The 24746-nt window shown below is 31.4% G+C and overlaps 3 protein-coding genes across 5 annotated transcripts; 2 read left to right on the top strand and 1 right to left on the bottom strand.

Moving 5' to 3' along the window:
* The first annotated feature begins 158 nt into the window (after nucleotides 1–158).
* On the top strand, nucleotides 159–4784 carry LOC129911271 (large subunit GTPase 1 homolog). The gene is made up of 5 exons (XM_055989000.1): nucleotides 159–341; nucleotides 403–1584; nucleotides 4019–4172; nucleotides 4242–4447; nucleotides 4509–4784. Exons 1-5 carry the CDS (start codon nucleotides 246–248, stop codon nucleotides 4731–4733), a joined length of 1863 nt encoding a protein of 620 aa, XP_055844975.1. The 5' UTR covers nucleotides 159–245; the 3' UTR covers nucleotides 4734–4784.
* Nucleotides 4785–15449, bottom strand: LOC129911274 (zinc finger protein 23-like). Of its 2 annotated transcripts, none has more exons than XM_055989008.1 (4): nucleotides 15365–15449; nucleotides 5242–6108; nucleotides 5059–5187; nucleotides 4785–4993 (listed from the first exon to the last, which is right to left on the bottom strand). In XM_055989008.1, the coding sequence occupies exons 2-4, from the start codon at nucleotides 6076–6078 to the stop codon at nucleotides 4811–4813; spliced, it is 1149 nt and encodes a 382-aa protein (XP_055844983.1). In that variant the 5' UTR covers nucleotides 6079–6108; nucleotides 15365–15449; the 3' UTR covers nucleotides 4785–4810. The 2 variants fall into 2 exon arrangements, with proteins under 2 accessions (XP_055844983.1, XP_055844982.1); XM_055989007.1 differs by lacking the exon at nucleotides 15365–15449 and adding an exon at nucleotides 8820–9061.
* On the top strand, nucleotides 12161–17219 carry LOC129911276 (RNA polymerase II subunit A C-terminal domain phosphatase SSU72). 2 transcript variants are annotated; one of them, XM_055989011.1, is made up of 5 exons: nucleotides 12161–12265; nucleotides 12340–12567; nucleotides 12664–12793; nucleotides 12853–12978; nucleotides 16933–17218. In XM_055989011.1, the coding sequence occupies exons 2-5, from the start codon at nucleotides 12341–12343 to the stop codon at nucleotides 17032–17034; spliced, it is 585 nt and encodes a 194-aa protein (XP_055844986.1). In that variant the 5' UTR covers nucleotides 12161–12265; nucleotide 12340; the 3' UTR covers nucleotides 17035–17218. The 2 variants fall into 2 exon arrangements, with proteins under 2 accessions (XP_055844986.1, XP_055844985.1); XM_055989010.1 differs by lacking the exon at nucleotides 12161–12265 and having other exon boundaries at nucleotides 12275–12567; nucleotides 16933–17219.
* The last annotated feature ends 7527 nt before the right edge of the window (nucleotides 17220–24746 follow it).

Genomic DNA, 24746 nt, shown 5'->3' with positions numbered 1-24746 from the left:
GAATAGATTACCTTTTTATGTGTACTGTGTCCGAAAATATCTAATTTTTATCCGAACAAATAATTATTATCCGGATAAAAAACTAATGTAGTGTGAAAGGGGCTCAAGAAATAAAAGAAAAAAAAAAAACAAATCGAAACAAACAGAACTTGCAACTGTCACAATCACAAACGTCAAAATAGAACGGTTTTGTCACTTGTGGACATGTGCTAAAAAAATTTTATAATAAAATCCTTACAAGAAAAATGAGCAAGAAAAATAAATCAACTTTGGGTAGATCTTTAATAAAAGATCATTATGGACAAGCAAATCATAAAAAGAAAGTTAACAATGATTCAATGGTAATAAAAACTTTCTAAATAAATCTCTATTTCTATCAAAATTAATACAATTTTTTTGTAGTTACATACAACCGAAGTTCAAGACGGCTACGACTGGGGTCGTCTCAATCTTCAATCCGTAACCGAAGAATCATCATTTCAAGAGTTTCTTCGTACAGCCGAACTAGCAGGTACTGAATTTCAAGCTGAAAAACTTAATATTGCATTCGTTAATCCCAAAAGCAACATTGGTTTGCTGTCGAAAACCGAAGAGACACTTTTGAAAAAGAAACACTTTGATAAAAAAGATTTATTGAAAATTCCACGTCGTCCCAAGTGGACTCAATTTACTACAGCTGAAGATTTACAAAAAGCTGAAGGTGAATCTTTTCTCGAATGGAGACGAAACATTGCTTTGTTGCAAGAAGATGACGAAATGCTTATGACTCCATACGAAAAGAATTTAGAATTTTGGAGGCAATTATGGCGCGTAGTGGAAAAGAGTGATGTCGTTGTTCAGATTGTCGATGCTAGAAATCCATTACTCTTTCGTAGTAAGGATCTCGAAGACTATGTCAAAGAAGTCGATGATGCTAAAATGAATATGATTCTGGTAAACAAATCGGATTTACTGACTCCTGAACAAAGACAAATCTGGGCAGAGTATTTTGATAAAGAAAACATCAAGGTAGCATTTTTTTCAGCTGTTCAAGCAGAAGAAGAAGCTAAAGCTGCAAAGTTGAAAGAACAAGAGGAAGAAGATGAAGAAGAAAAAAATGCCCAAAACTCTGATGAAGCCGAAGTTGACGAAGATGATGATGACTCAAAGGCTATTGCAGTAGAAGAATTAAGAAAAGCTACCGAGGCAATAATAAAAGGCTTGGATAAAACTGAAGAACAACTGAGAACAATTGAAAATCAAATTGGAGTTGTTCAAAAAACACAAGGAAATAGTTCGCAACTCCTTAACCGAGCTGAACTTACAGAATTGTTTAGAAATGTTTATCAGGGAACAAAGAAATTGGAAAATATTGTTACTATTGGTTTAGTGGGATATCCAAATGTCGGTAAAAGTAGTACTATAAATGCTTTGATGGCAGAGAAAAAAGTATCTGTTTCGGCAACTCCTGGAAAGACGAAACATTTTCAAACTTTGTTTTTGGAAAAAGATATTATGCTTTGTGATTGTCCTGGTTTAGTTATGCCAAGTTTTGTATTAACTAAAGCCGATATGATATTAAATGGAATCTTACCAATTGATCAGGTAATTAAAAGTATTCTTGAATGTAGAGTATTTAAATTCTTTTAAAAAGCGTTGAATTGGTTAAAAGTAAACATTGATTAGCAAATGTAGTATTTCATTTTTTAATCTCTGTCATTTTGCTAAATAGTTGAGGAAGGTAAACATAGTCTTTTGCAAGGTTAATTCCATCGCTGTTGGAATTCTCATTTCATACATTTCTAACTTAATTAGCAGCCATACACACTCCGTTTCAATGCTAGCAAATGCATCATTTTCCTTTCAAACAGTTTTAGCTACTTCGTGGCTGTTTTTTTTACTAAGGGTAATGCACGTGATAATACAAAAATGTCTTTCTTTTACACACCCATTAAGCGCTAGTCGATTCTCAGCAGTTCGCAAAGATATATGTCTTCAAACTTGAAGTTGCATGTGGCGGACAATCTGGTTCCATCTGGCAGTGTCAATGTGGTGCTTGTTGGGCTATCCCATATAACGACTACCTTGTGCTCCTAATATTGAAAATATATCCTGGATACCTCGTTTTTGTAGAACTCGAACAGGTTGCGTAGACTATTCGAACAGTTATCATTGGGGATAATGATGTGAGTCTTCAACCTAAAGCATGTCCTCGCATTAATTTGTAATCGGTTGGTCGGATTCTGTAATGTAGAAAAATGTTTTAAAGTTTATGACATTGATTAGCTCCAGCGATGATACACTTCACTGTTGATTTGTAGATTTCCCGTTGCACGAGTAAGTTTCTAGAAAAAAAAAGAAACTAATATCCAGAAGAATGTTGTTTTAAATCTTTTTCATTAGCAACACAACATCGTTTTGTATACTTTTCCCCTATTTGTCCCATTAAAGAGGGCTTTGAAATCAACAAAAGCTATCGATTTGAATTTTTTCAGTCACGCAAACCCGTCTGTGTGAACAAAGAGCAACAGCCTAAACGGATGGGTCGATTCTCTTCAAAATTGTTATTTAGCAGTTTTTGTTTTTGGGTGTTGTACCTGTAGGTTTTTGGAATTAAATTTAAGGACCAAAAGTAATGATCCCTATCACAAATTAATTTTAGAAAAAGTGTTACTTTTAAGAGAAGTTATATGTATATTTTAATTTTTTTTTTGAAAATCTATATTAACGGTTCCTGGCATAGAACGGTTTTTGAAATTTTGAATTTTTTCCCAACTAGTTGAAAAATAAAATTTTGGAAAAACAAATGTTTGGATTTTTGAAAATAATTTGAAATTTTTATTTTGAAAAATCTTTTAAAAAACAAGATACAACTGCATTTTTGTTTAAATTTTCATTTTACGTATTGATCAATATTTACTACAATTTGGCATCCCAATTTTATTTAATTTTTCTTTTTCAAAAAAATATTTTTTATTTTTTTTTAACGACTCTAAATTAAAAATTTTCATTTATAAGAATGCATCTTAATAAATGAAATCAAATTGCGTATTTTTTTTATGCAAATGTTGTTTTTTTGCTTTGAAGAACGAATTTAATTTTTTTCCATTTTTTTCCATATATGTGCTTGTACATACATACATAATTTTGTACATACATTTACCAGATTTATACAAAAAGATTTTTTTTTTTACTATGCAGCTTGATTTCTAAGAGAAAGTTCATTTGACCGATTTTAATTCAGGGCTCATCACGGCATACTTAGGCCCATTTCACACATAGCCAGCGACCGGCAACCGGCCCGGGTAGCCGATTTTTCTTTATACGTTTTCAATTTAATCGTGTGAAGGCACCCATAAGAACGTGTATTTAACAACCGGCTATCCGGGCCGTTTACCCGGCTTTGTGTGAAATGGGCCATACATTTTGTCAGCTTTTGATATAAAGTTAAAATTGTGCTAGAAAATTCGTTTGACTACCTTTTAAATCGTATCACAGTAACTACTTTTCCCATTAGGGATTGCCAGTGATAATACATACTGGTCCTCTATAGTATTTGCCGATGGTGGACTCTGCAAGTTATATCTTAGCGTTGAATTATAAAAGCCTTCCTTTTGCATACCCTATAAAGTCGCTAATGATAATCATGAATTCATCTTTTTGAAAAAATTGTAAAATCCTTTCACTGTTCTAGGTAATTCAATTGAATATTTTTTTTTTTATTTGAAGTTTTTACCAATAAGCTTGGATTTGCATGTTTTTACCAATAAGCTTGGATTTGCTTGTTATGACTCATTGATTTTGGAATTAAAAGTAGCAAAACGCTAAATAGTTAAGGTGTTTTGAGATTTGGCAAGGTATTCCAAAAACGTAAAAATTAAACCAAAACCTTTTTTGATCGCAACCTTATAACCAGTCTGCCGAAAATGGGATTAAAATAAATTCAATTTCCATATCCATCTTTTAATATAAATAATTCAGTTCAAAGCGTTCTGGATTTTATTTTTAAAAATAAACTCATGCAAATTATTGGTTTTAGATGAGAGATCATGTCCCGCCAGTCAACTTGTTGTGCGCTCGCATTCCAAAACATATTCTTGAAGATAAATATGGTATCATAATTGCTAAACCAATAGAAGGCGAAGATCCCAACAGACCTCCTCATGCAGAAGAATTACTTTTAGCATATGGATGTAAGTTTTAATTGTTTCAAATGTATATTGATTTATTATTAAACCTGATAAATGTATTTTAATTTTTAGATAATCGAGGATTTATGACAGCAAATGGACAACCCGATCAGTCACGGTCTGCACGTTATGTGCTTAAGGACTATGTTAATGGAAAACTTCTCTATTGTCATGCCCCAAATGGAGTTGAACAAGAATCATTTCATACCTTTCCAGCTCGTGTAAGGAAAGAAATTGAAGAGGAATCACTTCCCAAACAACAACAAAGAGCTATGCGAGTAAGATATTACTTTCTGATATTAAACAAACATACAAATTATAATTTATGTATATTTTTAGATAAATAAAAACACTGCTGCAAATGAAATAAATGATCAATTCTTCAAGACGAACAGTGGAGCACCCCACGCTAAAGGTCGTGCTAGTTTTCCACATATTGGTAATAGTAGTCAAGGTGATGTCGATGGACAAGCAACAGGTGTCCCCAACAAACCATGGCGACGACCCAAAAAAGAGAAACGTGAGAAACTTCGAAAGAAGTTTGTTCACTTGGATCAGCATTAGTGTGTTATTTTTAATTTATTTTTTATTTCTTAAAGTATACCTAACATTGAATATACAATTATGTAAAAAGGCAAACTTTATTTTTTTTCTTCCTTAATATTCACTGCTGTTTTATCTTTGTGAACTTGTTTGTGGACCAAAAGTGTACTTCGTCTATTGAAAGCTTTATGGCAAATATCGCAAGAATATGGCCTTTCTCCAGAGTGTATTAATTCATGTCGCCTTAATTGTTCGCCACTAGAAAATTTTTTCTCGCATTGCTATCGAAAAAAGTAAAAATTTAGATTTATCATTTTTCTTGTGAGTTGATTAAGCTTAAACTAACCTTGCACTCGTAAGGTTTCTCCCCAGAATGTGATCTCTTGTGTGTTATAAGATTGCTGGAGTATCGGAATTCTTTGCCACAGACATCGCAACTAAATGGCTTCTCTCCCGTATGAACTAGCATATGTTTCTAAATATAATGATAAATATTAGATTTGTTTTATATTTTTGGGAAATGGCTTACCTTAAATCCAGACTTTTGTGTCAATCCCTTGCCACATATACCACATAAATAGGGTTTTTCTCCAGTGTGTGTAAGAATATGCATACGAAGAGAACTAGCCTGTCTATAAGTTTTACCACAAAGGTTACACATATTTGGATTTTTTGAATCGTGCGTGGTCATGTGTCCATCGTAAGCATTTCTTGTTTTGAATTTCTCTCCACAATGACTACAGAGAAATGGTGTTGCATCAGAATGCAATTGCATATGATATTTGTACGAACTGTGATTACTTAAATGTTTGCCACAAATTTCACACTTAAATGGTGGACCAGGAATAGTTTTCTTTCTACGTATACGTGGGTTAATTGGTAATTTATGACCAACACTACTACCATCCAAGTGTTGTGGATCTTTTTCTTCTTTGAAAAAACTCGTTTGACTAGAATCATCAATGACTTCTTCATTCCGCTCAATCATCATTTGATTATCATTATCTATTATTGCAAATTCATAATGATTAACTTCATGTGAATTGATTTCGATTTTAATAGAATCATTGTCGATTTCAACATTTTCCAGAACTTGGCTAGTTTGATCTTCTTCGTGTACTTCTAATACTTCATGTCCTTCATCTTCATCCTCTTCTTCATCTTCAGTCATTTCTTGAACATGTTCTTCTTCGTGTTCTATTGATTCATTGTGTGAAGTTGATTGCTCATAATAGTACAGAGTGCTTAGAACTCCTTCTTCGGTTTTCATACTAGTTTGTTGTTCTCGGAGAGTTTCATTGGCTTTTATTACCATTTGACGGTAGAGATAGGAATTGGTAAGTTGACGTATGCATTTATTGCACATAAATCGAGGTAGATCCTCATCTTCGTTAAACTAAAATAATACAAAAAATTGAATTGATATATGAATTTTTAAAAGCTTATATTTAGATGGTAAAAACTAACAACGTTTAAATGCAAATCATTTGTTCTTGGAATATCGAACTTGAAATGAACGTCAAATAGTTTTTGAGCTGAAAAACAAAGGGGCGAGTGGTAGCGGGTTTAGCGGTGCCGAATTGTGTATTTCTATAGAAGAATTGCATTTTTTGATGCATTAAATTCTACGCGGTTTTTATTCAGAAATGGAGAATTTAATGAGCTTATCATATGTTGCCGCTCAAGATCCACACCCAAAGAACATGGATGTGAATGAGAAAACGAATATCGTCGGCTTGGAGTGAAAAATAACTAACTCCACTTTTACACAGACATTAAATGAGAAAATATTTCTAAATATGTGAATAAATCCAAAACAATATAAAGTTATTTTTCAGATTCCATACTATTAAATGAAAAAAAGAATTTGATAAGTTTTGAAAGCTTTTTTTATTTCTAATGAATTTTTTAAATCATTTTCATGTGAACACACTAAGCCGACGATACATGATAAATTGTAAGAACTATTATACTGGCCCACAAAAAACAACGATCTAGTCTAGAAACATTTAGTTTTATTCATTTAGAATGCGCTGAGTCCGCGGTCCATTTGGTCCCATCAGGTCCTAGTTTTAAGCAAAGTGCAAAATACCACAAAAAAAAATGATAAATTTCAATTTTGTTGGTATGTTTTTGCATTTGTTTCAAAATCAGAAGCTGATGGCGCCTAGGTTAATCTGATCAAATTTGTCAGCACCAGGACCGAGGTCCGTTTGTCCCGTAAAGGTCTAGGCTTTGAGTTGTCCCGTAAAGGTCTAGGTTTTGAGTAAAGTACAAAGAACCATGTTGTGCACAAAAAATTTTTTTTTTAGTATTATCTGGCTCTTTACTCAAAACTGATGGGGTGGTTTTAGTTTGGTAAATACACGCCACTTTTTATTTTTCTGAGTCAGTCAAAGTTGTGCTGATTAGAAGTTCAGAAAGGATATAATTTATAAGAACGAGAAAGAGAGTCGGGGGATTAACAGACCCCTGATACACGCCAGTCCTCTGAAATACAGACTTAAATCCATCCAGTACTATTTGTTTGGACCGCTAGTTAGCAATCCAGCGCAGAAGAGTAATTTACTCCAAAGGTTAAAAAAAAAAGAGTTTGATGATAAACTCTATCAAATAAATAGTATCAAAGGCAACAATCATACTTTTTCAAGATTTATGTATTTACCATCAGATCACCCGTGAACTTTGCGGACTTTGTATATATAATTTATAGTACTATCATGCAGAAAAAAAACGCCACCAAAATCGTAAGCTAACGAACGAACTAAAAAATATGTCAAATTTCACGCAGAAATGTATATTCTCATTTCTTTACTCCCAATACTGAAATCATTCTAAGCGCCCTCGCGACAATCATCTAACAAACAAACTAAAAAATCTCACTACATGATAGTACTATAGATTCTATATACAAAGCCGTTGGACGCTTCGTCTCTTGAGATATTTCTTAAGCTGATAATTGATGAGACGTTCCATGAACGTTGAAATAAAGGACTTAAGTATGTAACCTGTATTTTATTGAGTTTCTTGTTTGCACTTTTTTTTGCTAACTTATTAACTTTTAGGCGATAGTCCATTTTATGTCATATATAATAAACTAGAAAATTCACCATTTGGCATGTATAGATTTAAATATTCGGTCCTAGCGAGGTATAATGTTAGAACGGAAAATTCTCTGACTTCATACGAATCACGCTTCGAGAGTGAAATCGGACAAATTTCCGCTCCGATGGATACTTTGCTCGGGCCGATTGTTCCGAAGTGTTTCTTTCCGTTAATGCTTTTCTTTCAGCCAACTAAGATGTACATAGGTAGTCTGGATTTCTTCATCGACCAAACATATCTCGTTTTTAAGTTTCACAGACAGATCTAGCATTTATATGGCTGATATTGCACCGCATAAATAAAAAGTTAGCTATCTAAGGGTTAAAGAGTGATAAATTAATGAGGTGTTCGTTCACATTCATAACGACCAAAGTAAAATAGACCAGAAATAAAAGTTAACGCAATGGCAATGGTTCTATCAGATAATTATGGGGTGAGGAAAAGGGAGCTTATACGGGTTATGGGGTTTTTATATGCTAAGATTTGTTTAGCAATTTGCCTTTACTCTACTAAGGGAAGAGAAAAGGCATTATCGGTAACTGGACAGTTTACAACAAACTGGTTCACGAGAAGGTTTTGAATTTAGAAAGACAAAAGATTGTTATCCAACAACCATTACTGGTCATTTGATTTATTATTGTTTTATCAATAAAAAACAAAAAAGGATTGAGAATCGATAAAAAAAAAAAAAACTGAAAAAAAACTCATCGACAAAAGATGAAAAAGAAACTAGAACAGTGTATCTTTTCATGAAAATTTATTTTTTGCAACCCATTTCAATATAAATTGTTAAATCTTGAGAAGAAAACTTAAAAAAGTTTACCGGAAATGAAAAAATAGCATATTTTTTGTGAATAATCATAAATCATCGTTATTTTTGAAAAAAGTTACAATTGAGAATTTATTATGGATCGTTTAATCATTGTGCTAATTCACAGGAAATCTGTTTTGGGTAGTGAGAGTATTGTGGTGGTTTATCAAAATACAAAAAAAAAATATTACCTCAATAGATGTGCAGTCATTTAGCATTGCAGACAATGTTGTTATCTCGCCACAAAGCATACCAACTTTGTAAATGCATTTAAATGAATTTGTTTCATTTAAACAAGTCCGACAAATGACTTCAAGTTCGTTTTCATTTGCCATTTTGAATTGGTGGAAATCCAAAATGATAAATATTCAAGTGAAAATTTGCAATTCTTATTTGTTTGTTCACAATTATATTATACTACTGTAACTTAAATGAAAAATGTCATTTTGGATACAACTTGTCAATTTGACAAGCTTGTTTCGATTTCCATAGTGTTCCACATTCAATGTAAACTGCATTTACATTTGCAAGTTAATTATCAGTTTTTTAGTTGAGGTGAATTTATTTTTAATTGGGTTGTCTGTTTTTGGTGGAATGGACAGAATTTTCAAATTGGGGTTTTCAATTTAAAGCCTCTGACGTAAGGGAGAACAAAAGCAATAAATTTTGTTTATTTTGAATCGATGGTTTTTAATTCAATTTATAAATTTTTGTAAAATTGATATTTTGAAAGGTATACAAAAGCGGTACAGGTACAACGGTACATAGTACTGAAACGGTTAAAGGCTTGGCCACACCAGAGGGTATGCGGCAGCGGTACGGGTAGAGGTAACGATACTTGTATGAAAAAAATTTCAAACTGACATATCAACGTTCAGATGTGGAAGTTTTTTCATACAAATATCGTTACCGCTACCCGTACCGCTACCGCATACCCTCCGGTGTGGTCAAGCCTTAATACACAAGCACACACTGGAGGTGACGATATATCGCAAGAAGTATAGTATTGCTATACAATTTTGTACCGTTGCCTGTACCACTGCAGTATAAAGGCTTGGCCACACCGGAGGGTACGCGGTAGCGGTACGGGTAGCGGCAACTAAATTTGTATTAAAAAAATTCCACACCCGAACGTTGATGTGTCAGTTTGGAATTTTGTCCATACAAATACCCGTACCGTTACCTGTACCTCTACCGCGTACCCTCCGGTGTGGCCAAGCCTTTATACTGCAGTGGTACAGGCAACGGTACAAAAGGATTGGCCACACCGGAGGGTATGCGGTAGAGGTACGGGTAGCGGTAACGATATTTGTATAAAAAAAATTCCACATCTGAACGTTGATATGTCAGTTTGGAATTTTTTTCATACAAGTACCGTTACCCCTACCCGTACCGCTACCGCATACCCTCCGGTGTGGCCAAGCCTTAACTTTCTTGTGTTTTCCTTCCTTGAAGGCTTGGTCACACCGATGGGTACATGCGGTAGCGGTACGGGTACTTGTATGAAAAAAATTCCAAACTGACGCATCAAGGCTTGGCCACACCGGAGGGTATGCGGTAGCGGTACGGGTAGAGGTAACGGTACTTGTATGAACAAAATTTCAAACTGACATATCAACGTTCAGATGTGGAATTTTTTTCATACAAATATCGTTACCGCTACCCGTACCGCTACCGCATACCCTCCAGTGTGGCCAAGCCTTGATGCGTCAGTTTGGAATTTTTTTCATACAAGTACCCGTACCGCTACCGCATGTACCCATCGGTGTGACCAAGCCTTCAAGGAAGGAAAACACAAGAAAGTTAAGGCTTGGCCACACCGGAGGGTATGCGGTAGCGGTACGGGTAGGGGTAACGGTACTTGTATGAAAAAAATTCCAAACTGACATATCAACGTTCAGATGTGGAATTTTTTTTATACAAATATCGTTACCGCTACCCGTACCTCTACCGCATACCCTCCGGTGTGGCCAATCCTTTAAGGCTTGGCGGTACGGGTAGCGGTAACGATATTTGTATGAAAAAAATTCCACATCTGAACGTTGATATGTCAGTTTGAAATTTTGTTCATACAAGTACCGTTACCTCTACCCATACCGCTACCGCATACCCTCCGGTGTGGCCAAGCCTTCAAGCGTCACCGGAAGGTATGCGGTAGAGGTACGGGTAGTAGCGGTGCGGGTACTTGAATAAAAAAATTCCAAACCTGAATAATGATGTTTCAGTTTGGAATTTTTGTATACAATAAAGGCTTGGCCACACCGGAGGGTACGCGGTAGCGGTACGGGTAGCTGCAACGATATTTGTATTAAAAAAATTCCACACTCGAACGTTGATGTGTCAGTTTGGAATTTTGTCCATACAAATACCCGTACCGTTACCTGTACCTCTGCCGCGTACCCTCCGGTGTGGCCAAGCCTTAACCCGTACCGCTGCTGCATACCGTTCCGGTGTTTTTGCGGTACGGATGAAAAAAGTTTCACACCTGAACAACAAACAATTTTGGTTCTATAAAGGCTTGGCCACACCGGAGGGTATGCGGTAGAGGTACGGGTAGCGGTAACGATATTTGTATGAAAAAAATTCCACATCTGAACGTTGATATGTCAGTTTGGAATTTTTTTCATACAAGTACCGTTACCTCTACCCGTACCGCTACCGCATACCCTCCGGTGTGGCCAAGCCTTAAAGGCTTGGCCACACCGAAGGGTACATGCGGTAGCGGTACGGGTACTTGTATGAAAAAAATTCAAAACTGACACATCAACGTTCAGATGTGGAATTTTTTTCATACAATTACCCGTACCGCTACCGTATGTACCCGGTATTCCGGTTTGGAATATTATTCATTCCGCTACCGCATGCCTTTGGACCTGGCGTTCCAAATTACATTTTCTAGGAACAAACGTCAAAAAGAAGAAAATCCTCACCCCTCTTGCCTAATCTGACTGGTAAAGGCGATTGAAAAATCACCGAATGACACAAAAATGACGTTCACTGACATTCAACATGAAAAATAACACGTCCACACTTAACTGAGAGTGTGGACGAGTAGCAAGCTCGTCAACAATTTCAAAATCAGTGTTGATCGACATAATATGAAAGCTGCTTAAAGCGCAACACGCTATAAAATTTAACTGGGATTAAATTTAACCAAACTTTAAACGCAATCCACTCACGACCTTAAAACCTAGTACGCAGCTGAAGCGAAATGTCCAAAGTCGACAGCGCTCATGTTAACAAAAAAATACCATCGGGTATTATAGCAAAAAAATTATGAAAATACAAATAAAAAAAATTCAAGAAAAAACATCAGAAAAAATATCAGAGAAAATAAGTTTAAAAGAAAAACCAACACAAATTTAATTTCGTTCAAGATTTCGTTAACGAAATTTTGTATGGAAAATTTCGTTTCGCATCAGCATCTCGTAAAAATCGTTTTACTCATTGCACATCCCTGTAAATTATATTTCGATTCCATCTTATTTCGCTTGCAATTTTTTCCACCACATACCACATACCTCTCTCACTCATGACATCTGTCAAAATATTTTACACTACGAGAAAGAAACTCCATTCGCAAAATTGTCTCCTCTCTCTGGACTTTCGCTTTAGTTTAATTTTTTAAATAATAAAAGTAATAAATTAAAAGAATTATCATCAACCTTAATTATTTCTACAACAAACAACTTTATTTCAATATAATTACAGTATGGCAAATCCATCTGATTTATCAATTGCGGTCATATGTTCCTCAAACATGAACCGTTCCATGGAAGCTCATGGATTTCTTGCGAAAAAAGGATACAAAGTTCGTTCATTTGGCACTGGCGATAGAGTGAAATTGCCCGGAACTGCAATTGATAAGCCAAATGTATATGAATTTGGAACACCATACGATAATATTTATAATGATTTACTAGCCAAAGATAAACAATAGTATCCTTTTTTAAAATACAAAAAAAAAACATTATTTCTTTTTTAGATTTTTATACAATTTTTAAGTTGATTTTCCTTAATAATAACAAAATTTAGCTATACTAACAATGGCCTATTACATATGCTAGACCGGAATAGGCGAATCAAAAAATGTCCCGAAAGATTTCAAGATTGTAAAGAAGAATTTGATATAATTGTTACCGTGGAGGAACGTGTTTATGACCAGGTTAGTTCTTCTATGAATACAAATAAAATTAATTAATTTTGAAACAACTTCCTCAACAGGTGTTAGAATATATGGCAACAAGAGATACTATGAATAAACCTGTTCACACTTTTAATATTGACATCGAGGATAATCATGAAGAGGCTTTGTTGGGTGCTTTTCTAATCGCTGATATGATTAATATGGTAAATCTTGAATGCAGCATGCTCTTAGGCATAATTTATAGAACATTTATTGAAAATAAATATTTGGAGGGTTATTTTATTCAGACTTTTTGCGGATGTTATTAATTTCGTTTCTACTTAAAAAATGAAACTTTAATTTGAGTTTCTAGGTATTTCAAGTCAACAAATTTTCTCACTTCTGCACGAACTAAGGGTTTTTTTATTTCGTCGTGGGGTGGCCAATATTTATACCAATTTGAGCAATTATTTTCTTAAAGTTCCCTTCAATTCTTTGGTAAATTGATGAACAACAGGCAAAGTATTGACTGGAAAGGTAAAATAATTTATATTTCTTTTTCAATTTGGCCCTGATTTTTCAATCGTCAGTTAGACTAGCAGAAGAATAAATGTCAATACCAAAAAAAAAAAACATTTATTCCTAGGAATAAGCTCTAATTGAGGTTTATCTGACTATTGAAAAATTGGCCATTAATAAATTTTAATTTCCAAATTAAATGTATTATTTCCAAAACAGGAAGTCCATTTACATTTATTACTTGCTACATACATTATGTACGTAAGGGCACATTTAGAATTCGTATAAAAAATAGAACTCAAGATAACGATGATAGAGAATGCTTAAGAATTGGGTCCCGTAAGATTGGTAGTTAAATGTTTTTGGTTATTCCCTAGTAGTGGAGTAACTAAAGCTCAAAAAATGCAATATTAGAGAACCCGGCCGAACAGCTCTGATTTTGATGATCTTTTTTTTTTCAAACGTCGGTAATTAAAAATACTTTAAAGTCAATAAATTAAAAATTGCCGCTGTTGCCGTTTTGATTTTTTTTTAAATTTAATTGAAGATTTTTTTTTTTAATTGTGCTTTAATTTCATAAATTTACTAATGCCAAAAGATTGTCTAGGCAATTAAAGGAAAACAACTATATGGAAGTGAAGAACAATCTTTCATCGTTTAGGCGATAAATGCAATTTTCTCACAAATTGACTTTAAACACAAAAAAAATATTTGAACACAACGGCAACACCTACAATATTTAAATATATATTTTTAAAAGCTTATCCATACTTGTAAAATTAAAATTAAGAAAAGGTTTTTGAAAAAAATGGTAATTAAACTCAGATTTTTGAAAAAAAATATTGAAAAATTTTAACATGCCCTTTTTAAAACTTTTTATAAAAGTTAAAAATAATATAAAAATACAAAATATATATACAATGCATTTATTTTTCAATTTTTTTTTGCCATATTTATTATGATTTGAAACTATAAAAGGAAATGCCAATATGCATTGCAGTTTATGAAAAAAATTGAAAAGTATTTAATTTTCGAAGAAATTTTTTTAATAGAAGTTTTGAAAAAAAAATTAACTTATTTTTAAGTTTAAGTTCAGTTATTTTTTCTTCATTCAATAGCGCTTATTGTTTAAAGTTAAATAGCAAAAGTTTAATGTTCTTATTTGCCAAAGTTTTTGAAAAAAAAAAAAATCTAATGAAATTGAAATAATTTTTAATTTTTTTTTCAAAACTATTATAAATAATACTTTTTCCTTTTTTTTTTTAAAATAAATTCATATTTTACTACCAAAAATATTGAAAAAAAATCATTTACAAATTTTTAATAACTTTTTTTTCCAAAATTCTTCTGAATTTTTTTTATTGGATTAAAATTTTACAGATAGAAATGAGATTCTGGCTTTTTAAAAACGTGTATGCAACTATTGTTGGTGCTGCCGTTGTGTTAAAAATATTGTTTTTGTGTTTGAAGTCAGTTTGTGAGAAAGTTATCGCTTAAACGATGTAAGATTGTCTTTTACTCCCATTTATTTTTTTCCTTAATCTTTTGGTATCATTTATTTTATGAAATTTAAGCAAAAAAATGGGTTTGTTCAAAAAAAATTTAATTATAATTTAAAAAAAAAATACGACAACATCGGCAATTTTTAACCTATAGACTTTAAAGTATTTTAAATTACCAACGTTTGAAAAAAAAGATCATAAAAATCAGAGCTGTTCGGCCGGGTTCCCTAATTTGCTTTAGTAATTCCACTATAGAGGGGAAATTCAAATTTTTTAGCTAAAGAAAGGGGTACTGTAGCAAATTATTTGAGATAAAAAAATATTTTTTGAACCTTTATTAACAGTACCTGTCACAGAACCGTTTTCTTGATTTCTGACTTTCTCATAAACGATTAAGCCGATTTCAACAAAATCTTTTATTATATAAGCGTCTAATTAGCCGTTATATAAAATTTCTAAGGATTTTAAAAACTTACTGTTTCGGTTTAAAAAAAAAAAATTTCAAATTTCTTTTTGAAAAATCAATTTTTTGAAAACGGCTTGATAATATTTTTTTGTATCGTATAATAATTTATTCAGAATTGCATACCTTTTTTTTAAATTTTTGAATTTTTGTATTTAAAAAAAAACTAGTTAAAAAAATACGATTCCCAAAATTTTCAATACAAAAATTCCAAAAATTATTTGTTTTACAAGAAACTAATGGGAATGGCATACTTAGTTGGTTTAAAAAAATTTTTCAAACCTTTTTTAAATTTCTTATAAATTTAATGAAAAACATAAGTTAAAATTTTTGTTTTATGAATACTAAAAAAAAACTTTAACATTCGAAGCAACTTTCACCAAAAGGGCAAGTGCGTGCGACCCAGTTCTTCATTTTATTTTTAGTTAAACCCTCAAAAAAGTATGATTTTCAAATATTTATTAGTATGCAGACATTTTGTTATTTGCATTCAAATTCTTTAAATATAAGAATTATGCTTACGGAAACATTTTGTTTGAACAAAGGGACATTTGTCTTGTTGTAAAAAAAATCGATGCAATTAATAAGCTGGAGACCAGAGCGCAAAATTTAATGCCAACAAATTGTTTTTTCTATTCCTTCATAATACAGTTTTAAACCCTCCAAACAAATTTCAACAAATTTATTTCCATCATATGTTGTTTTTCTATTACATTCAAAGAATGTTTAAATTGAGTTTCTGGACTTTTCCGCTGCTCCTAAAAAAATATAATATTAGGACTTTGCATTTTATTGATCCTTAAAGTCAAAACTTTAAAATTAAAAATTTACATATTTTCTCTGCCAGCACTTCTCCCCGTTTTTTTCAATTTTTCGATCGATTTTAATCGATTTATTTGAATTTCTATAGATGGGAGGATAGCAAAAAATAATCAGTTTAAAATTTTGATTTATAGCTATTTAGTTACTGCTTGAGAAGATAGAGGGCGGCAAAACTTCCAAAATTTGTTTTTTTATTTAAGGTGTTAAACCTCAAAGTATCAAATTTTAAATTCAAAAGTGGAGAAGATTAAAATCTACTTTCCTTTGTTGTTTTGACTTAGAAAATAGATTTTAATCATCTCCACTTATTTAATATATACTTCAAATCGATTTGATAAATTGAGTTCTTTTTACCGACTTCCAAAAAGGCCTGTATTTTTTTTTTAACTTCAGACGCAGGGAACCAATTTTGATAATTCTTTTTATATTGGAAAGCTGGTGGCTGCAATGTGGTCCCATTTCAATTTCGTTCAGTTAAAGCCATAGGAACTATTAGAAAAACCATAAAAACCAGTTTTGATCCATGGAAGTCGGTTTTGTTTTTTGATAAAAAAGATTATTCTTACAAATAACTTGACAAAAATATTTTTCCGAAAATTATACTTTCCCTACCGACTGATATAGACCATTATTATTAGACTTAGTACAAGCTAAAAGACTAATGAAGTTAGCATTATTTGACTCAAAAAACGATTGAATTCTTTAATCAAAATATTTGCGCTTTGAAAACCAATATACTTATTAAAAAATTACTATTTTACATCGCTTTCAACCAATACGCGTTCTTTACCGACCTAAACATGTTTAAATTAGATATTAATTAAATTGTAATGTATGTATGTAAAAATATTAATATTGAATATTTTTTTCAGATGACAAAATCAACAGACCTCGATAATGAAATAGACGAGCTGCTGCAAGACTTTGAAACTAGACGTGGCCGATCTGTACTACATACGGTTCTATTTTACTGACGTACACATCACCAATGTGATAATGCTTATCCAAAAAAGCTTGCTTTCAACATAATAAGATATTTAAATGATTGTTACCACATCTTCATATATTTTTCTATAAATTGTAATTTTTGTATCTATGTATAAAAGTTATTATCAGCCTTCTTGAATAAAAGTCATTAAATGTAATTATTTAACGAACAATTAATGATTTTAAGCTTAATTTAAAAAAAATTGTTTTTATTATTTTGGTACAAAAAAATTCAAAAACACCAGCAATTAAGTTGGTCTCAGAAATGGAAAAATACAAAACCGGGAGCTTTGCTCACGATTTCTGAGGTTCACCCGGTGAACCCCATTGACGGATCACTAGTGTCAATCATTATACGTGGGAGGGTTATGACCCCCAGATAACGAGATCATAACAGCGCCAAATAAAGGAAGATTACAAAAAAAAAACCATGACAGAAAGATTTCAAGTTAAAAACTGTTCTCAAGGACGTGGATTTAATCAGAATCCTATCCAAATATTTCTGGAAGTTTTACCAAAAAATTAACAACACGCTACAAAAAAAAAAAAAAAACAATTTTGCCCTAAGTAATTCAGTTAAGCAGAAATTCTATCATATAAAATACACTTTTTTCTTCGTAATAGCTTCTGTTATGGAATCTCCCTAATATTTTAATCTTGAAAAAGGAATTAATAATTTACAAAAAAAAATGTTTTTAAATGATCTTCAGAAAGTCAAATGATTAACTAATCATTACAGTTTAGATAAGTTAGCAATCTGAAGGTAAAATAAATCGTCAAAATGAGGTACGCATAATTGCAAGCAGTGATTTGAAAAAATAAAAGTCAAAATCACTTTACTCTATCTATTGCCCAGTTGATTGTTTGGTATATTCCAATTAAACCAAACAATTTGTTATCAACATACCTACTAACTTTTAAATGAATTTTAAATCTCAAATAACAGGATAAGTTAGATTCTACTAAAAACGTTGTTATTGTTTATTACTTAAAGGTCAAAAAGTTATAATAACAAGAAAGTAAATATAGAATACAAAATATAATATATTGGAAATCATGTTAATTAACTTTCTGCAATTTAAATACAATTTAACTTTTGGAATTATGGATAACAATAACAAACAATGTAGATATTTACGAGTTCTTTTAGTTCTTTAATTCAAATTTAAGCTTATAAATTTTCCCTAGTAACTGAAATAGGTTCAGTATTTTACTTCTAACAACTCAAATTTTTGGAAAAAAAATTTGGATGACTTATTCCTTATAACATGATCCTCATTCAATAATGTTTAATTATACATATTATAAACCCTTGTAGCCCTATGTGACATTTCTGTAACAAACCAAAACAAAAGATCCCATTACATAATTTTTAAATATTATTTTAACGAAATAGTACAAAATATTACTAATAAATGGAACCTAAAATATTTTAAATAACAGTTAAAGTTGAAAGTCCAATTTTCTTGAAAATAAGCAAGTTTATGTAAAAACTATGAAATTCAGAAAAAAATAGTTTTTCTTGCTAAACTAACAGGGTTTTATTTTTGGATTTTAAAAAGTACCTAAATGAAAATATAAGATAGGTTTTGTTTGTATTTTCGCATTTATATGAAAAAATAATTATTTTAACTTATTATTTTACTACATACATACATTTCCAAATAAATACATGAGTAAATAATGAATAAATTGAATTTAAAAAAAAGAGGTTGTCTGTAAAGAGGGTTTACGGACGATGATTTTCAGCCCTATTCTGCTATTCGATTCACGTGAATCGAAGAATTCTCTTTCTGAATCATATCAAATTGGCTTTGAAAAACTTCTAACTTTCGATAGCAAGGTGTTTTTCCCGTCTGTTTAAGAAATTCTAAAGAAAAAAAAAACTGTCTAAATTTAATTTTAACTACCTTTTAAACGCTTCTTATTTTAGACTTTCACGTGAATCGAATAGCAGAATAGGGCTGTTTATGTTATAACGTCGTCAGAAAACAGGTTGCGTGCTTTTGTTTAAAATTAGTCAATTGAAGAGTTTACTTTTTTCAAACAATCATAATTTACAAGAAAAAGCTAAAAAAAATATCTTTTTTTTCTCATTATATTAATTTTTTTATTTTAAAAGCTTACAAAAAAAATTATGCAATTTAAAAGCCAAGTATTTCTTCTTAAGAATAAAACCATTTTTAAATTTTTACAATGCGCAAAAAGTATAAAAATAATCATTTTCATCAAAAAAACCAAAAAAATATGAATTTTTATCTTCTCATGTCATTAATTCCATTGCATCATGGTATAAGAAGAGAAGGTATGATCATTAGAAAAAACTCAGTATCGAGAACTGTCAAATGAAAGAAAAAAAGATGGCTACTTAAGGTTTTGACAGCCCAGCCCATTGAAATTGTTGTTGTAAACAAATTTGTCTTGGAAATTGTTGTTGCTTTTGACTTTGCCAAATGCCAAACGTCAAAACACTATTACACCATTTTGTAAGATGGCGGCTCTAATGATCATACTTTGTCTTTTTATACCATGCCATTGCATGTCATTAATTCCATTATAAGCTTATTGTCTTAGCTCCAAATATGTATATCGATCAGGTCTATGAGACATCTACAAAAAGAGCTAGAATTTTTTGAACTCGCTCAAATTTCATTAGAAAGAGCAAAAAAAAACATTTATTTTTATGTTCTCAGACTATGGAATCAATTTTTTTGTTTGACAACCTATAAAAAATATATACCATGTGAAAGCTTTTTATTTCACCTTTCATATGACGTATCAATATCATTTCAAAGATGCCTACAAGAGAAGTTAGAAGTTTTTAAAGTCAACCATGTCGATTTTCCAGACTGAGATTACGGTACTTCCCGAACTGATGGCTGTTCGGGGGGAAACAGATCTCCACGCAAGTTTCTTGATTTAACATTGTGTAGATTGTAGTTAGTATACCGTAATGTGTGATATACCAAATGAAAGGTAATTGTATCAGGATGCTCATAAAAGTTTAATAAAATTTCTATCTGCTCTTGGTCAAAAGTTACAACTTGTTGAATTCTAAAATTTTATTTTACCGTTATCTCAAAATTGTGTTTACGAAAATGATTGAAACTTCGCACAGATTTAGTAGTGGTCATGGTCTATCATTACTCCATATACTTTATTCCTGTATTTATTAAAGAAAAAAAGATAAAAATAAAAAACGATGAAAATCGGTTAAAAACGGTCAAAAAACGTGTTTTTTTAAAAACTTGTTTCTTCCGTTATTCAGTCAAAACTCACTAAAGGATTCCAAGTTTTTGCACATGTATGCATAAGGCCATGTCCTATATGTTTGAGATTTTTTGAACACTCCAAAAAAAAGCTAAAATCAAAAATTACCCAAAAATTCATATTTCGAAACGCAGAGTGTTGGAAAAAAATCCGTATCTGACGTCTAATTTTGTTTCCCTCATCTTTTTCCTGGCATCTTTAGAATTGTCAAAAAAATTTCCTTTACCCAAAATCATCATTTTGTCATAGCCCCAAGACGTGTACAACGTTCAAACAAAACGTTATAGCTTAGTTTCAAAATGTTGTAGAATTTTTTTTAAATACAGTTATTTTTAAATTAATCTCATCTATCTATAGCAAAAAAAATCAATTCTCTACGACTTCGCGTTTAGATTTTAGCCCAAATTTCATCTTTTCGTTTTACCCTTGTTTACCCTATTAAATGACGGAATTTTTAAAAATCCTTCATGTGGGTTAAGCTTCAGGTTATTATCTTTCAAATAAGCTATAGAAGATTTTTGTATCTTTAATAGTTTATTTTTAATTTTGAATTGAAATTTTTTGCCGCACTGCGAAAGTGCGAGAGTGTATAACGTTAGAAAATGGCTTCACTTTTTTGTGGTGGCTGCCATGGTTCATCGATTTATAAGACGTTATCACGTCAAAAAATATGTGTTTAAATAAAATTGAAGGCAAATCGTTAGACATTATTTATTTTAAAATTAACGAACAATAATCATTTTCATCAAAACTGGGTTTTATGGTTTTTCTAATAGTTCCTATGGCCAGAACTAAACGAAATTGGAATGGGACCACATTACAGCCACCAGCTGTCCAATACAAAAATAATTATCAAAATTGGTTCACTCAGTTTAAAGTTATAAGGTAACAAGCACACACAAAAAAAAAACAGACGAATTGAATCGCCTTTTTGGAAGTCGGTAAAAACATCTAATATAGAGGATATGTAATGTATGTAAAATCTTTACGCCCGTGATATTTAATATTTCAAATATATAAAGAAAATTTTTACAAGTAAAAGTATACCATACTTATATGCATTGAAACAAACTTGTACGTGTTTTGTTATTTTTTATATACTATTTTCCAGTAAGAAATATCTAAACTGTGATAAGGCATTCGATACACTGCACTGAAAAGCTTAAGATTCCTTTCCCTAAAACTCGTATTTTTTGTACCTAATATGCTAGATAAGTAACCAGCTTAATGCCAATTTTTTTTTTTTCAAAAGTTTTGATAGCAGGCATAAACCTGAAAATGAGTTTTTTGAATTATTAAACATTAAAATTTGTGCGTCTTGCATTTCGAATCGAAAAGTTCCGAATGTAGTTCTAAAAATAACCAAACAAAAACGGTATGAGATTCGTTTAAGTTTAGCGTTAAGCCTTAAAGCCTAGAACGCTGCTGATGTGAAACGAAATTTTTCGTCGGTCTCCACGAGGACAACGAAATGCTTGCGAAATCTGGACCAAAAAATACTCAAAAATTGCAAAACATAAATGAAAATAATCATTTTTAGCAAAAAAACAAAACCGACTTCCATGGATCAAAACTGGGTTTTATGGTTTTTTAAATAGTTCCTATGGCTAACAGTGAACGAAATTGAAATGGGACCACACTGCAGCCACCAGCTTTCCAATACAAAAAGAATTATCAAAATTGGTTCACTCAGTCCAAAGTTATGCGGTAACAAACATACAAAAAAAAAAAAAAAAATACAGACGAATTGAATACCTCCTTTTTTTTGGAAGTCGGTAAAAAAGCAAACACACATCGCAGAAAGACATGCAATGACAAAATGAGCAACAAAAACAAACAAAAAAACTCAAAATGTCATTTTTCCACACACAATGAATGTCCCCGGCAATTGTTTGTGTGCGAAAAAGAAGTTTAGACTTTCAATTTCGTTGCGCCGAACAGCGTACTACAGAACGAAAAGTTGAACGAAATTTTTGGTTTACCATTTCGTTGTTTCATTTTTGTATGGGATTTTTCGTTTCTTATCAGCAGCGTACTAGGCTTTAATTTTGACCAATTGAGGCTATCCTCTCCTAAAAATAAAATGTACTGTACGAGTACTTCGATTGAATAATTTGTCTTAAATCAACTGTTCATTGTTTTCCGCTAGCCCAGAAAGTTAAAATAAAAATCGTTTTTACTTAATAACAGTTTTAACTTTTGAATTAAAAGTCTTCCTAACCTCAGGCAAACGAATCGCAAAGTTTTGTAAAAAAAATTGCATTTGAAAATATAATTTTTTTTAAATTTTGTTTTAAAATTGTATGGGAATTTAAAATACCTCTATTAAAATAGTAAAGACAAAAAAAAAGAATTTTGGCGATATTTTGGAATTCGTCCGTTTTCAGGTATTAATCAGCGGTTTACAATATAAAAAACATTCAGTTGTATTTATTAGATTAAGCCCTGCTTTTTCAATCGTCAGATAGACTATCAGAAGAATAAATGTCACTATAAAAAAAACTTTTATTCCTAGGAATAAGCTCTAACTTAGGTTTATCTAACTATTCAAAAAATTAGCCCTAAGTGATACCTATTAATAGTAATATTTAAATTGCCTTATATATGGTTGCTTACATTGCTTCTATAATTGGCTGGCCATTGATGATTAACAAATCGATAGTTGTTTTAAAAAATGCAACAGATCTAGCAAATTTAGTATGTACAAAATACTGTTATATTCTGTAAGCAAACAAAATTCACCAAATTTTATCAGACGAATGTATTGAACTAGAACATTGCAAAAAACTAAAAAGATTTGAGAAATGATATCCTTCTTTAACACTTTGCCGATGACGAATTTTATCAACAGAATTGACCTCCACACAGCAAGACCACAGAAAGCTTCCCTATTTAAAACATATTTTATGCACTTCATCATATAAAAAAAAAGAAGATATGGTGGGGTCATGACCCCGTGACCCCACCCTTGTATACGCCGTTGGGGTTAAGGGAGTCACAAAAATAAAAGAGGTATCACCCATAACAGCCTTCATTTCCAATAGTCATAAGTCATCGCAAGTTGAATTTTTCTGTAACTTTAGCTTGCCACTATACCTCGGAACTTTATCGCAAGCAAAAAGTAGGTACCCAGGTAAAAAATTAAAAAGAAGTATAAGAAATTAAATGATGGTACTTCAATACCCATAATACCTTTTACTTTAACAATTTCATATTAATTTATTTCATTTAATTTTCTCAATCTAAAAATTTAACAAAAGTGGAGTAAACGATGGAAAAAATTAACACTTTTAAAGTTTTCAAAGTAAGCTTTATTTTAAATATATATTGTATAAATACTTTTTTCTTAAAATTTCACACCCGTTACATTTTTGAATTGCTTAAAATAATATTCAAATACATAAATAAACGATTAATCCAGTCAAATAAGGGTTTAACCTCGGAATGAATGTTAGTAGAAATTTTTTTTGCTCAATATCTTCCTTTTGCCATTCTATAACATATCTCAAAAGTCTAGAAAAATCTCATGTCCGCTTGTCGCGATTTCAAGGTCAAATCGCGAAATGGAGATTTTCAAAATTAGCAAAAATAGGCTATGGTATTATATACATATATGATACATGATTTCAAGGTATTTTTTAATGCTGATTCCAAAAAATCTAAAATCAAGACAATCTGACGTCTCTGGAAAAAGTTATACCTGTTTTTCATCTGTCAACTCAAATTATTATAACAGTTGCAAACTTACTGCCGAAAACCCCTAAAAGTTATGGTAGATGAACCAAATTTTGCATGAAGATTTTAGAATCCATCATTATTAAAAATCAAAACAATCCATTACAAAAAATATATATACCTACGAAATAATGGTATTTTTTGATGAAGGGGCAAATTTTAGGATATGCACTAAAGAAGATTCTTGTTCATCTTAGGAATAAGTGCTAATAGGCTAATTTTTTCATTTTAATCTTTGTTTGGATATTCTTTAAGTACCCTCAAAAATCTAAAAAAAATCTCATGTCCGCAAGTCCTAATCTTCTTGGTTTGAAGATAAGGTGCAGATTTTAAAAAATTGAAAAACTACACTTCAGATATTTGTGTCAGATCAACATGAATAAGGTGCATTACTTTTCAGGGATGGTCAGGTTGACTTGTTTGTGAGTTTTGTTGGAATAATTGTTAAAAAATACCTTTAAATCATGTCGCTTATGTTGGTATACATATAAAAATTTAAACTTTTCTTATTAATTTTTTAAAATCTGCAACTTATCTTCAAACCAAGAAAATTAGGACCTGCGGACATGAGATTTTTTTTAGATTTTTGAGGGTACTTAAAGAATATCCAAACAAAGATTAAAATGAAAAAATTAGCCTATTAGCACTTATTCCTAAGATGAACAAGAATCTTCTTTAGTGCATATCCTAAAAT

This window comes from Episyrphus balteatus, chromosome 2 (assembly GCF_945859705.1).
Source record: "Episyrphus balteatus chromosome 2, idEpiBalt1.1, whole genome shotgun sequence".
Classification (NCBI taxonomy): domain Eukaryota; kingdom Metazoa; phylum Arthropoda; class Insecta; order Diptera; family Syrphidae; genus Episyrphus; species Episyrphus balteatus.
This window is presented reverse-complemented; position numbering and strand designations above follow the sequence as displayed.